The sequence below is a fragment of the Eulemur rufifrons genome, chromosome 24, assembly GCF_041146395.1.
Source record: "Eulemur rufifrons isolate Redbay chromosome 24, OSU_ERuf_1, whole genome shotgun sequence".
NCBI lineage: Eukaryota > Metazoa > Chordata > Mammalia > Primates > Lemuridae > Eulemur > Eulemur rufifrons.
The window spans coordinates 31739559-31754938 of record NC_091006.1 but is presented as its reverse complement, the minus strand read 5'-3'; the positions used below and the strand labels follow the sequence as shown (position 1 = coordinate 31754938).

At 41.7% G+C, this 15380-nt stretch overlaps 1 protein-coding gene across 4 annotated transcripts in view; it reads left to right on the top strand.

Moving 5' to 3' along the window:
- Nucleotides 1-11986, top strand: part of KIT (KIT proto-oncogene, receptor tyrosine kinase) — a 75369-nt gene extending 63383 nt beyond the window's left edge. For all 4 annotated transcript variants that reach the window (XM_069457182.1, XM_069457185.1, XM_069457181.1 and 1 more), the window contains exons 10-21: nt 919-1025; nt 1118-1244; nt 1523-1627; nt 1710-1820; nt 3344-3494; nt 5343-5434; nt 5884-6011; nt 7012-7134; nt 9767-9878; nt 9995-10094; nt 10422-10527; nt 11676-11986. In XM_069457182.1, the coding sequence (XP_069313283.1) occupies nt 919-1025; nt 1118-1244; nt 1523-1627; nt 1710-1820; nt 3344-3494; nt 5343-5434; nt 5884-6011; nt 7012-7134; nt 9767-9878; nt 9995-10094; nt 10422-10527; nt 11676-11804 (1391 nt within the window). In that variant the 3' untranslated portion in view covers nt 11805-11986. The remainder of the gene's footprint in view (nt 1-918; nt 1026-1117; nt 1245-1522; nt 1628-1709; nt 1821-3343; nt 3495-5342; nt 5435-5883; nt 6012-7011; nt 7135-9766; nt 9879-9994; nt 10095-10421; nt 10528-11675) is intronic.
- The last annotated feature ends 3394 nt before the right edge of the window (nt 11987-15380 follow it).

Sequence of the window (15380 nt, the reverse complement as noted above, 5' to 3'; positions counted from 1 at the left end):
TATGTTTACAGTTGTCTCCATTGAAAATGGGTAGGGAAAGCACCTAGAGGAATATATTTGCCTTATACCCAAACGGAACAATTTAAAATTTAAATTCCGTTTAAAATTTCAGATATTTAAAATGAGTTGTTTTAACCCTTTGCCAGACAATGTATCAGAAAGTTAACACTGTCTTTTATGAAATCACGTTAGCAAGTGATTTCTTTAAAATCTTTAAAATTTGATTCATGAGTGACTAGTTTTCCTAAGTTAAATGATCCTTGTGGATGGTTTGATGAAATTGGTATAAAGTTAGAAGACGAAGAAACTGGGCACCTACATTTTTAGGGCTCAGTTTTTGTTTTTTGTTTTTTGTTTTTTTCTTGAATTGGCAAAGACTAGTGCCAAATAATGTTATATTTTCTCAGTTTTTGAGTAGTGAGTGGAAGAATCTTACATTGTTCTACATCATTGATTTTTTCAGACAGGGTAATGAAAAGAATACTTTAAAAATGTTTTTCTTGGTTGTAAAAGACAATCATGCCCAGTGTAGAATTTGGAATAGACAGGACAGGCGTAAAGAAGAAAATATAAACCATCCATAAAGGAAGCTCCTTTTTTAAAGTTGTACAGGGCAGGAATTTGATTGAAATACAAAATTCAGTCAGATGTTGCTTTTCATTGAAAAACAGCATAAAATTATTCTTCTGCTACAGAAGTCGCAACTTCTGTTCCACAGTATTCTGGTTTAAAGTTGTATTTCTAAAGAGTCATTTGAATAACAAGTACAGCATAGCCAAGGTGAGGATCTGAGACTCATAGCTTTGCATCCTGCCACGGGCTATAAGGTGGGAGGCGGCTCAGTTTCGGGATGAGTAGTTACGGCGAAGATCCTATCCGTCTAATAGTTTGTGATTCCACATTTCTCTTTTATTTTAGAACAAATCCATCCCCACACCCTGTTCACGCCTTTGCTGATTGGTTTCGTAATCGTTGCTGGTATGATGTGCATTGTCGTGATGATTCTGACCTACAAATATTTACAGGTAACCACTCACCTGTTCTCTCCCCTGAGTGCTGTCATGACCATGGCGTTAATCATTAAAAGATAATCTCGCTTTCTCTCTCTCCCATCCAGAAACCTATGTACGAAGTGCAGTGGAAGGTTGTTGAGGAGATAAATGGAAACAATTATGTTTACATAGACCCAACGCAACTTCCTTATGATCACAAGTGGGAGTTTCCCAGAAACAGGCTGAGTTTTGGTCAGTACGAAACCGGGGCTTTCCACATCACCTCTCTGTGTACACATAACAATGACTTTAGGGAACCCCAATGGTTTCCTTTGTGTTCTTCCACCTGAAACAGTAAATGTTTTCTGTGAAATTTCTCCACCACCTTTAATAGGTTTGGCATAGAAAACATAGGGAAATGATTCTAGACAAATTGTCTTTGATTCCTTTTTTGATTTTGAAATCGCACAAATGGTCCTTCGGTCCCACCACCCCTACCACCGCTTACCTTGTTGTCCTCCTTCCTAAAGGGAAAACCTTGGGTGCTGGTGCCTTCGGGAAGGTTGTTGAGGCGACTGCATACGGCTTAATCAAGTCGGACTCGGCCATGACTGTCGCTGTGAAGATGCTCAAACGTAAGTTCCCGCAAGCTCCTGCATGCAATGCCTCAGTTTGCCAAGTTTGATTTTTGCTTAAAGAAGATCTTTCTAATTTTAGCAAGTGCCCATTTAACGGAACGAGAAGCCCTCATGTCTGAACTCAAAGTCCTGAGCTACCTGGGCAATCACATGAACATTGTGAATCTTCTCGGAGCGTGCACCATCGGAGGTAAAGCCATGTCTTATATTGCCTTTTATTAGCTGTCAGGTTATCAAAGGGTGACGTTTTCATATGATTTTGATAATGCTTGATTATAAACTGCTTGCAAGATTTTTAACCAGACTGTTCTCTCTTGCCAGATTTTGTTTTCCTTGTTGTTCTTAAGAATGTAGATTTAGGGTGGGCGTGGTGGCTCATGCCTGTAATCCTAGCACTTTGGGAGGCTGAGGCGGGAGGATTGTTTGAGGTCAAGAGTTTGAGACCAGGCTGAGGAAGAACAAGACCCTGTTTCTACAAAAAATAGAAAAATGAGCCGGGTATGGTGACACATGCCTATAGTCCCAGCTACTCAGGAGGCTGAAACAGGAGGATCGCTTGAGCCCAGAAGTTTGAGGTTGCAGTAAGCTTTGATGATGCCACTGTGTGCTAGCCTGGGTGACAGAGCAAGACCCTGTCTCAAAAAAAAAAAAAAATGTAGATTTTAGTTTTACCGTCACGGGCTAGGGCAACCAAGTTACTGTTCTAGTTATTGTCCTGTGTGTAACATGGACAACCTTGACCTCTTGAATGTCTCATCTCAACTGGAAGGCTTTTCCTACCTTGCAAGCTTTATATATTGCTGAAGCAGATGTAGTCACTAAAAGGGTTAATATTCATTTCCATACCATAATTTAAAACGGGCCTCTAAGCCTATCAGTTCTCAAATATACACCAAACGAGGCAAACATTTGACTTCTGTAAAAATAAATGTCCAATGTGAAGCCTCAGTCGAGGTTCCCATCGAGGCTGTCCGTGGTGTTTGCAGAAAGCATTTTGGTCTGAAGGAACCAAGATGCGTAAGAGGAGCTGTTCCCGGTGATCTGGAGAGATCCGAGCTAAAGTCAACAGCTTCATATAATGTCTCAAAACAACCCCCATAAATGTTGCTTCACCACATCGTGAATTGCTCATGGGGAAATTTCTACCCAAGTTAAATAAATAGTTGCCTGTGACTTCAGAACTGCAGCGTCAAGTATCCGTAACAGCAGAGAATTTTTCAACTAGTAGCGCTCGGAACGCAGGTCATTTCAGGTTTTCACCCACTTCCAGGCTTGTCTCAGCCGGCTGCTCCGTGTGGCTGATTTCCTACTATGCCGCAGTTTGTCCTCTTCATCATTTCCATAATAACCTTACGGAGAGCGCGCGCAGCCCTGCTGTAAACAGGAGTGAATCAAAGCATTCACGTAGGAAGCTTGATAAGAGCAGAACCTTTGAGAGCAGCGACTTCTGTCTGAAACCAGCAGTGACGCCTGGCCCCACGCACTCACGTCACTTAGAAAGTCAGGTGGAAAGAGGCGTGCTTGTTTTAGTTTTCTCCACGTCATGCTGCTTTTCTGATAAGTGGTGTTAACAGATAGGATGACATTGGGACTAGCTAAGCTCATCCACTGAAGCTGAACGTTCATGGCCATGACCACCCTCGGGTGTTTTTGTGGGAGGCAGGATGATCTATATACCTCACCTCGTTCTAACCTTTTCTTATGTGCTCACAGGGCCCACCTTGGTCATTACAGAATATTGTTGCTATGGTGATCTTTTGAATTTTTTGAGACGAAAACGTGATTCATTTATTTGCTCAAAGCAGGAAGATCACGCAGAAGCAGCACTTTATAAGAACCTTCTACATTCAAAGGAGTCTTCCTGGTAAGACTGATTGACATAAATAGTCGGCTGTTGACAGGCAGTTTGTGGGGTCAGAAGGGTTTGCAATCAAGGCTGATTCTCTGCAAAATGAACCGAGGTACTCCGAGGTGTGACATCCATTATTAAATCATTTAAATGTGATTAACAGTTTAGAAAGTTCAAATAGTGTTTTTAAAGATTCAGACTGTGTTAAACTTAGATCTTTGCTGATGTTTTTTAAAATGCATCTTTAGGGTTTTTTTTTTTTTCCTCTCAGCTTTAGTTCTGTGCAACTGAATGAATTTTCTGTCTGTTTCTCTTACGGCTCTGCTCTTGTGTGCATTTCCATTTATGCTGGTGAGCTTGATAGTATGTGCATCTTTGCAGTGAAATGCTGTTTATAGGGAAAATGCTAGAGCCTGTCAAGTTTTCACAGTAAAGTCCTTTCACACCTTTAGCAGAGTGGCAGAGAGCTCTGAACGTGTCTCTACACCAGGCTTTTTGCCATGCACCTCTGAACTATTTCTACGTCCCGTCCTCCCCCCTCCAACCCCGTTTAATTCATCATGCTGTAAAAGGCCGTAACTACTCAAGCATATTTTTTAAAACTCTGGACCTAATTCTCATCTCATTGATACCATTCTGAGTTTGAATGATGTATATAGAGCTTCAAGTTCCTTAAAGGGGAATTTGATTTATAGCCAGGGTAGAATTCTTCTCTGCCGTACCTGTTCCTTCTCTGGATGGTGTCACGGTCCACCCCTGAAGAGGACTTCTTAGATGCACCTGGTCCGACAGACATCACAGCCCCTGTACTTTGTATCACCGCAGTTGTGTGGTAGATCTCTCCTCTCCTGTTTTATTCACTCCATGTCCCCTATGTTTTGAGTCAGCAAGACTTGTGTCTCCTGAACTTACAACACCAGGGCCCCCAAGGAGACCTCAGTAAATATTATTGATGGGCGCTTCCCTCTTAAAGCCATTTTCTGTACTTCCAGCTAAAGTTGAAAACCCCAGGTGAAGCTTTTTTATGTTTTTTTTTCTTAATCCTATAAACCTAAGTAGTTAAAAGGGGTAGAAAAATACCATGCAAACTACCTTTTGTTAGTTTCCCCGGAGCATATGCTCTTTGTATGAAGAAATGAGCTACTTCGCCTTCTTTTTGAAACCTTGGCCCTGTACGTATTTTTTAACTTTCTGAAATAATGGCCTCAACTGTTCAGTCCTGTGTGATGTTCTTTGTGCTTTGGGATCCCATATGGGATTGGAACCACCAGCGCACTCTGAAGGAGATTGTTGTCATGGTGTTTCTATGCTAATCAGGAGCAGGAAGTACTAGAAATCTTGAAGAGTCTCCAGCCAAATGTTGCAGATTCAAGAGGTCCAGATGGTTCAGAAAATCATCCAAATTATTGGTGTTTATCTGAACTAAACTTGGTTTAGTCGCTATATGTTAACGATCTCTGTCTCCCCCCAACACATCTTGGAAGCTCTTGTTCTTTGTCCTTTTTTCATCTTGTCTCCTGGGGCTAATTTAGAGGAGAGTTTGAAGTAATGTTTTTGGCTCTGTGTTTCCCATGAAATCCACTGTATAAAGAGATAGGACATTCCTAACCTGAATCTACTCTTGTGATTGAACACAAGACAGACGTCTAATTCCTAGGGATTGGACCCTAATATTGAATACTAAAAACTCCTGTCTTATAGAACAATATTTTCAAACTCTGCATTCAAACTTTACATTACTTTCCTTGAATAAAATCAGTCCGTTACGTACCATAGGGGGAGAGGACAGAGAGCCTGTCCTGTCAGTGTCCCCTGTATTTCCCATTTGACTCGGTCGTGACTTGGGTGTGTCGTCTCTCCTAGCAATGACAGCACCAACGAGTACATGGACATGAAACCTGGAGTTTCTTACGTTGTCCCAACCAAGGCCGACAAAAGGAGATCTGCGAGAATAGGTGGGTACCTACCAAGCAATAAAAGCAACTTCACTGGCAGAGGATGTATCGTACCACTGTCAGATGTGACGTCATTCCTGAGAGTGACCACTTCTCCTTTACAAGAGAGTCCTGTGGCAATGCCAGTGGTCAGCAGCAGTTAGGGTTGCAAGAGGGTGTTTGGGGTCAGAGCATGTATGGTTTTTTTTTTTTATCTGAACATCTTACTCTAGATATGGGATTTTTGTATTAATCCACCATTCCTCTTCCCTAAGGATATCGTAACCCAGCCCAGGATTGTTAAATATTAACTATGTGATTCAACATCTACCTTCCCGCAGCACCGGGGAGGTGATTTGCCTGCAAGTTCACAGTATAGCATTCATTACCAGCCTTGGGTAGTGTCATTTCACCACTTTTCCTAACCTTTAAGCTTTTAATTGCTAAGAAAATCCCTCTCTTCTGAACAGGCTCATACATAGAGAGAGAGGTGACTCCGGCCATCATGGAGGACGACGAGCTGGCCCTAGACCTGGAAGACTTGCTGAGCTTTTCTTACCAGGTGGCGAAGGGCATGGCTTTCCTCGCCTCCAAGAACGTAAGTGGGAGTCATTCGTAGAACCGAGTGTTAGAATGCAGAGTGTCGTTTTGAAGTGTGGTCACCAAAAGCAGAGGAAATGTAGTTTCTTCGTGTTCCAGCTGCTGTCTCTTTGGAATTCCTGTTCTAATGTGTGAGCTTTAAAGTACAAGCCTGTCTAAATGAGCTTTCCATGAAATTTTTCTTATATGTAGTGAATTCATTTAAAACTTTTGGCTTTTAGGATATATAGGCTATGCTCCTAGAAGATAGGAAAGAATCATTTCTTCAGCAAATGCTGGGGTTACCTCATAGTTGCCATGCTTGATGAAGCATATACTTGAGTTTTATTGACGTTAGACCCCAAATATTGTCGGTCTGGCTTATGAAGTGTTGGGAAGTAAAGGGGTGGGGATGGGAACAGAATGATGGAACCAAAGCGAGGAGGAGCATGGTCTGTGGAAGGGTGAGAGGAATTCCCTAGGAAACGGGACTAGCTGAATAGAACGAGGTTTCAGATCCTACCCTTAAACGTTGTTGGTGACATTTCCAAACAATTACCAAACTAAAAGAGGATATAGGGTGGTTGAAATAAAGACCCTCTTCCTTGCATCCTTGGGAGATGTCAAGTTGAAGTTCCAAAGATATTTTAGGAACTCTATGAAAGGACAGTCAAAGAGATGCATGCAAAAGGAATTTTCAGTCTTAAAAATATGATATGACTCTTTCCAATGTATTTTCTCATGAATGAAAGCAGTCCTGACAAGAAAAAAGCATTTATTAGAATTGGTTTTGAAAGCGATTATGGTAATTACGGTCCTGATCATGTGAAACATAAAATGTGAACATCATTCAAGGCATAATTTTGATTTTTATTTTTGGCATACCAAATACTTTAATGTAAAACAAAAGTATTGGATTTTGATAATATAAGCAGCACTCTAGTATTAAAAAGTAGTTTTCACTCGTGAAAAGTTAAAAATGAACTTAAATGGTTTTCTTTTCTCCCCCAACCTAATAGTGTATTCACAGAGACTTGGCAGCCAGAAATATCCTCCTTACCCATGGTCGAATCACAAAGATTTGTGATTTTGGTCTAGCCAGAGACATCAAGAATGATTCTAATTATGTGGTTAAAGGAAACGTGAGTACCTATTCTTTACTTGACGGTCCTGCAGAGGATTTTTATTTTATTTATTTTTTAAGAGAAGGTCTCCCTCTGTCACCCAGGCTGGAATGCATCATAGCTCACTGCAACCTCGAACTAAAGGATTTTTAGTTTCAAGTTTGGATAAAAATTGTCCCTTGTGATTTTCATAATGCAAATCTTATCTTGAGATATCGTACATTTTAGCAGTCAAATTAAGTGTACTTCAGCAAAATTTGCATGGCATGCTGAACATTACTACAACTAACATTCAATAATAGAATTCCTAATTCTAATTGTATAATTATGGGGCATGTGAAGGAAACAGAAATAGCCTTAATTTTCATTATAGCCTGAGAATAGCAATGCACTAGATTTTGCTCAAGTGTAAGAAATGTAGACCTGAAGGTCACAGCAGGAGAAGTTTTTTTGAGATTGACGTGCTGTAGGAAAAAGATTAAAATTGAAGATCATGTTTCAAGTTAGCTGTATAGAATGTTGGACTCATGATCATTGGAGAGCTATTAAATAGGTTCATAAATAAAAGTAATAATTGGTTTATAGAACATAGTAATTTTTTTTTCAGAGTGCTTTTATTTTATTGCCAATTTTTACTGTATCCTCAGAACAAACTCATGCCCTAGAATACAATGTCTTCCTATTTTAAAAGTTGGAAGAACTAAGGTGCAGTCTGTTTTAGTGATTTTGATCAGAGGTGACACAGGTCAGTAGAGGGTGAACCCAGAGCCCATGATTTCCAGAGTTGCTTCCCACTGGTATGGAAAACCACATCCTCCTGTAGATTCTTCTCTGCCTGTTTTCCTAGGTCCATTTCCACTGTCCGAATTTATTCCTGGAGGTAGATTTTTGTGTCCCTTATGATAAGATCATATTTTCTCCTTCATGGCATCTGGAGGGGTAGGCTGCGCTCCACTTGGTTTTGTAGATGTGTCACTGGGTTTAGCTCCTGCTGGGTTTAGCTGCGTTTCCGGAAAGACTCCCCCGAGGCTAGATAGCATCATCAGGAGTGTTGACAGAAACAACCTCTCTCCATCCTGGTGCAATTTTGGAAGGAAGAATGACAAGTGGTTCATTATCCAGGTCTCTAAATATTGACAAAAGGGCAAGAGGAGGAAGGTAGCGGACTCTAAGTCCGGTCTTGATGAGTCCTAATCTGGCTCCGTTATTTAGATTATTTAGCGGCTGTGTAATATTGTCAAGAATTATCCAACACCTGAGTCTTGGTGTTGGATAATTTTCTCCACTTGGGAATAACAGTGACACCAGCCTTGTAAAGTCGTTGTGAGAATTAAATGAGTTCAGTGTGTGACGTGCTTAGAACTGTGCCAGCACATTCTTACTACTCTTTATGGGTGTTTTATTTGAAATCAAAATAATGGTGACGTTGGTTATGCCACAGCTTCTTACAAGCTTGTTATTGGTTTTCGACCTTGGTCGGGATTGTCAGGAGAGGTTAGGCCCCACCAGGCTTCCAGATCCTAGACTCCAGCTCAAGTCAGTCGAACTAACCAATCAGACATCGCTTTCACCAGGCTGGTGGGTAAGAAGAATTTATGGGACAAATTAAAAACAAGGAAACTCACAAATTATACCCCCAAATTTACATTGTTGTCATTTGAGAAATCTGCGTTGGGTCAGGCGTTTCTGCACGTTCTCCCATTTCGCATGAATTCTTGGTCATTTTTATGCCGTGGCCCCTTTCAATCCGGGGAAGCCTGGGGAGGCCTTGTCAGAATACCGTTTTCAGTGCCTAAAATAAAACACATAGAATCAACAAGAAAAGCAGTCAAATTGCAGTCGTTATCAAAATATTAAGTAAGTTTGTGATATGTTGGCACACGTATTTATGACATAAAAATCACAGGTTCTAGCTGTGGTTCTAAAAACGACTGTATTTTCAAAGTGGTGGTGAATGTAAATATTGAGACCCCTGCAAACACTGTAACAGGATGTGAAGATACCTGTGATTACTGTTGGTGACAAAGTTACAGGTACTACTGATACTACTGTGGTTTATTACTGCCTTCATTTGCAATTGAAGGAAATGCTAGACTTCAGAAGTTAGTGAAAATAAGGATGTGATTTTTTCTCTTTGAAGTTCACAGGCCCCTGAATGCCGGACACCCATAGATCGCAGGTTAAGAGCCCGTGTAGCAGCTTCAGCACGAGATCTGGGGAAGGATACTGGAAGCCTTTTATTTAAAAAAAAAAAAAAAAAAGACTAAAATAACTTTAAGACCAGAAAAAAAACTTCTTGTCTTCCCAGTTTTCAATCCTAAATGGATTAAGAGGAGGATTGATTTAGCTTTTTATGGTAGATTATAAGATCCAGGGATCCAGAATTCCAAGAGGAATAGTCGCAGAAAGTGTAGCTGAATTTTAGTGGGAAGAGTCGAGGACGTGCCGTTTGGCTGTTGAATTCCAGCTCTGAACCTGCCACTGCGCCACCTCAGAATAGGCACGGTCTTCGTAAGTCACTGTTACTGATCGAGCGCTTACTTTTATGCCAGGGGATTGTCCAGAGTAACATCTGTAAGAATCTTTAATATTCAAGGTTTTTTTTTTTTTTTTAACTAATATTTTTGAATCTGTTGTGCTTCCATTACAGGCTCGACTGCCTGTGAAGTGGATGGCGCCCGAAAGCATTTTCAACTGTGTGTACACATTTGAAAGCGATGTCTGGTCCTATGGGATTTTTCTGTGGGAGCTGTTTTCTTTAGGTAAAATGATCCTTGCCAAAGACACCTTTGTTAGACTCTGAGCATCTTCTTGGGGTTTTATTGGTGTCCTGCTTGGTTGTGACTAACACTCGATTTGCAAACTGTTTGTGCCGCAGGAAGCAGCCCCTACCCTGGGATGCCGGTCGATTCTAAGTTCTACAAGATGATCAAGGAAGGCTTCCGAATGCTCAGCCCTGAGCATGCACCTGCTGAAATGTGAGGGCCCAGAAGTTTTTCCTCTAGATCGCGTTTCCCCTTTTATTTTTCTGTTTAAAGACAGAAACCCCAGATGTTGAGGGTTTTCACCAGCACAGTTTGAAATGTCACTTGGTTCCTTTTTATTTCTGTCGTTTATTTTCATAATCTCTTGTCACCAAAAACAAAGTTGCAGCAACATTTCGTACACGCAATGTTTTGTTTTATGCACATGTCATTTCATACATGTAATTCCAGCTGCCTAGCTCTGGAATTACTGTGGACGTTTTTGCATGGCATACATCTGAAGGCACTGAGGAGAGACAGTAAACGGCCCTCGTTTTGTAGGTATGACATAATGAAGACTTGCTGGGACGCTGATCCTCTCAAAAGGCCAACATTCAAGCAGATCGTTCAGCTAATTGAGAAGCAGATTTCCGATAGCACCAATCACGTGAGTACTCTCTGGCCTGGGATAGAATCCCCTTTCTGTCTGTTCCCCCTTTGCAGATTTTAGGGGTAAGGACTAACCTCCCCACTCCTCCCCTGGGCTTAGGTTGTAAATTCAGCTTCAGGTGGGGGGAAGTAAAGCAATGGAAACCAGTTCTTTCTGCCCAACTCCCCTGCTCAGAGCCAAAGAAGGATGTGAGAAGAGGAGGGGGAAGGGGTGGAGGGCTTTGTACCCAGAAGTGTGGAAGTAGAAGTTTCCATAAAGATTTGCCATGTCTCCCTCCCACCCCAAATCCTGGTCATGGGGTCGGTGTGTTCTCCCTCTCACATGGCAGGGCCATTCATCCTCTGGAGGGTTGGGGTGACATGAACTAGAAGAAAAGCGTAGAAAAGACAGCTTGTTACTGCAGGGAAATAAGCCTTCTGATCAAACAAGCATAGCGGGACAATGGCAGATAGCTGTCGTGCCTGCGAGCCACACAGAATGAGGAGCTGTTTGAAGTCAGAAGATCCCGCCCCGTGATTTGGGGATGGGGGAAGGAAAACTCAAATCCATTATTTCCTCTCCTGCTTTTAAGGAAGAATTAGTGATCCTTACTTTGACTCAGATTTTTTTAAGCTGCTTTTTTTTTTTTTTTTTTTTTTTTCTGGGCTGTGAGCTTGGAGCTCTCTTTGCCAATAGCACACCGCTGATATTTTTGGGTTAAAGCTTGTTTTTGTGGGTGTCAAAGCATATTTCAACTTAAACAGCATTTTCCACCCAGTTGCTTTGATTCTAGGCAGGACAGTGCTGGAACGGCCATGGGTTTCTCAGTAGATGACACGGGCTGTTGGGTTGTAGTTGGCTGCAGAGATTTATAAACCCTTTTTAGTGGGCTAGATAGTGCTTGTTTCCAGACAGGTCCCAGCAGAACAGCCAGGCTGGCACGCGTTTTGCCACCACTTCTTGTGTAAAGCAATTTCCTTGGGAAAAGTGGGGGGTTGGGTTTGTTTTGTCCATACGGCTTGGGTTTGGGCCACAGAGTTCTTGTAAAACACCTCTCTTTTAAGAGTCTTCATCAGTTATTTGTGATTTTGTTGTTGTGAGTGTGCCCTTTGTTGCTGTGTTCACTGTAGGGACTGGTGTATTGACTGTGCACTTCTCTTCCTCAGATTTACTCCAACTTAGCAAACTGCAGCCCCAACCCACAGAACGCTGTGGTGGACCATTCCGTGCGGATCAATTCTGTCGGCAGCACTGCTTCATCCTCCCAGCCGCTGCTCGTGCAGGAAGATGTCTGAGCAGAACGAGGGTCCGGGGTCCCCCGTACAGGATCGATCCCCCATTCTATTGGCTTCCACGATGGTTCTTTTGTTTTCCTTTGACTCGCATCCTACTCCAGGGTGGTGGGCAGCCCACTGTAATCCTGTCTTTCTAAGCACACTTTAGTGGCTGATGGTTTTTTGTCATCAGCCACCATCCCCTTGCAAAGGTTCGAACTGTATATATTCCCAATAGCAAAGTAGCTCCTACTGTAAACAGGGGAAAAAAAAAATTCTGATTTGGAAAAAAGAGAGGGAGGGATGGGCTAGATGTCTAGCATTCTTTCCGAGGGTTTTCCAGTTTCTGTTCGAAGAGTGTGGTTGATAGTTTATGTGAGTAAGTGGTGGTGGTCACATTTGGCCTTCAGAGCCATCCATGATGCTATGGTGATGCAGCAAGGTTAGAAGCTAAAACCTAAACCCTTTATATGGAAAACAGAACATGATTAGAACACAGGACAGACGTGTGAACATCTGGGCTTAAGGAAACTAGTATTTCATGCTGGGAATGAGACACAGGGCATGAAAAAATGTCCCCTAGGCATGAGTAAAGGTATTCTGCTGTAGACCACTGCATGAGTTTTTGTACTGCCGACCTGGTTTTTGCATAGAGTTTGCTCTTAGGGAGTTGAATTGGAGAGAAGGCCTCCCCCGCCAGCGTTTGTATATACCCATCTATAAACTGTCCACGTTCGTACGTTTGAGGGGGGAACCCCACAAGGTTTAGTTTCTGGGTGCACCCCTAGCGTTATGGCCACCGTGTGTAGGGATAGATCACGAGCCATATAAGTTTGAAGGAAACAGATAATACTTTTTTTTTTAAGGGAAAAAATGTAACAGCCAAGCACAGTCTTAACAAAATCTCCTCTTTTAGCCAATGAACTTGCTCTATAGATTCTCCAGAACGAGCCTATGAGCTTCGGAACGGCATTGCGCTCAATGGATTTGATGCCGTTTGAGAAAGTTCCTGATTTATTGGTGACTCCCTGGGAGTGAGAAGACAGTGCTGTCTTGGCTCAGATTCTCATGTAGCAGGAGACAAAATGTAGATTCAGCCTCCTTCACAGGCATGTCCTGGACACCAGGCCAGTATCTATAGAAGTGTGTGTGTGTGTGTGTGTGTGTGTGTGTGTGCGTGTAGACAGATATTTTAGGGGGGTATTGTTGCCCCAAGTCCAAGAGGGTCCTTCAGTACCCAAGAAGTAACTTGCTTTCATCATCCGTACTGCTCTTGTTTCCCTTCACAGAGCTTTCTAGAATAGCTTACCAAAAGCTTCCATAAAAGCGTATACCAAGCAGAAGGCTTCAGTACCTACTTGCAGCCCACCTGTACTTAGGACACTCTGTTATTTAGACTCAGCATACTGTACCCATTCCTTAGATCTTATGTAATGCTCCTGTCCCACTGAAACAGAAATTTTACCCTTTAGACTGTAGCCTAGGTATTATTCTTGTAGTCTACCTGTTTCTCCCCCTCCTCGCTGCCCAGTATAAAAGGTAAATGTATACATGGCAAGGTTTGTGTGTTGTCTTGCAAGATTCAGGTCTGCTGCCTTCACGGTTTCCCCTCTTGTGTCCCTTAGACGACATTTAGACAACTGTGGCCATTATCTGGAAGTAACCATTTGCACTGAAGTTCTATGCTCTCGCACCTTTTCCAAAGTTAACAGGTTTTGGGGTTGTGTTGTCATCTAAGAAATTGTTGCTGTTTGCCATACTTTGTCTGTAAAATTCCTTTGCGTTTCTATTGACTTCGATTATAGTAAAAGTGGTTGTTTATTGTAGATGTCTAGGTACTTCAGGGGCACTTCATTGAGAGTTTTGTCTTGGATATTCTTGAAAGTTTATATTTTTATAATTTTTTCTTACATCAGATGTTTCTTTGCAGTGGCTTACTGTTTGAAATTATTTTGTGGCTTTTTTTTGTAAATATTGAAATGTAGCAATAATGTCTTTGGAATATTCCCAAGCCCATGAGTCCTTGAAAATATTTTTTATATATACAGTAACTTTATGTGTAAATATATATGTAAGCGGCATAAGGTTAAAGGATGTTGGTGTTTCATGTGTTTTATTCCTGATAATGTTGTCCAATTGTTGCCAGTTCTGAAGAATTCTAATAAAAATGTAAATATATAAATCAAATGGGTTTTTTGATTATTTCAAGCTTAGAAAAATTAAACTTTAAAATATTAAAGTGTATTCACCTTAACATTAGAAAGTTTTGTACCCAGTTTCCATAAAATACATTCAGCGCTATCCAATCACACTGGGATTTATAGACTTGAAGATTCAACCAACATTTATTAAGAACTTTCATATGTGCTGTATTTTCTCACTTCATTCTGAAAATCCGAGATCTCTATTTAAATTGAAAAATAGATGTAGAAGACATGTTAAAAATTTTACACATAGCCATGATTATTATTAGGTTGATTCATGTGACATGACCATTTTTGTTGGCAAAATAATGATCAAATAACAGCAATTTTAGGGTCTAATACAACTGGCATATTTCCTCCTAAATGAGATTATCTAAAAATTAATATGAAAAAAGTGATTGACAAAGCTGACATCAGGAATCCCAAGAAAGTGGTTGGAGGAGGTTGGCTTGGGTTTTGAAGAGAGGTATTTCCAAGTGAGATCTTCTTGCTCCACCTCAATCCTTATTCCTACTGCTTCCGGAACAAAGTTCGGTTTCGTCAGTTGCTTGGAGGAAGGTGCTTTCTGCCCATTAGTGGGGTACTGTCACGTGGGTGAAGCATTCTGGGTGACCAAGCAGTACTGTCCAGACCGCGAGAAGCTCTGGAGGCTGAGGGTTCTCGGCCTGAAACACAGAACCACCCCTGAACCACGTAGGCACACAGACACCCTCAGTCTTGACTACCTCTGCTGATGTGACACATACACGTGCAAAGAACATCTCAAAGAAAATAGAAGGGGTGAACAGTGACCTGTAGTGGAAAAGAATCCTTGTAAAGCCAGGAGGACATTGAGTGGCCAGGAATGTGTCAATCAGTGACAAACAGACCCACGCTTCACTCAGGCGGTTGCCATTATTTTATTACAAGACGGCAGTGAACGCTAGTAGATCACAAAACGTAGAAGTCTTTTTTTCCAAATGTTTACACTGTCATTTAACCTTTTTTGGTGTGTAAAATATTGAGTTAGAAGCAATCTCCAGGCCCTCATGTTCCGAGTCTAGCTAATTTCTCTCACCGCAAAGTAGTATCAGGTGCATGGTGCCCAGGATCAAACTTATTTCGAATCCTGGTGCCGGCCCTGACTCTACCGCTTGTGCTGTGTGAGCCTGGGCAGACGAGCTCCTGAAATCTCAGTTCCAGAGTAGTGTCTGTCACAGTGTGTTAATAGGAAGCTGTCGAGACCACCCTGTCCACATGCCTAATGGGTAAGTTTTGCCACGGCCAATTAACCTTGTCAAGTAGGGGGGAGGAAGAGGCTAACTGCTTGGCATTGAATCATGCAGTCAAAAATTTGCTTCTAGTTGTTGTCTTCCTTAAATGCAAACAACATTGTACAAATGCGCTGCGAAAC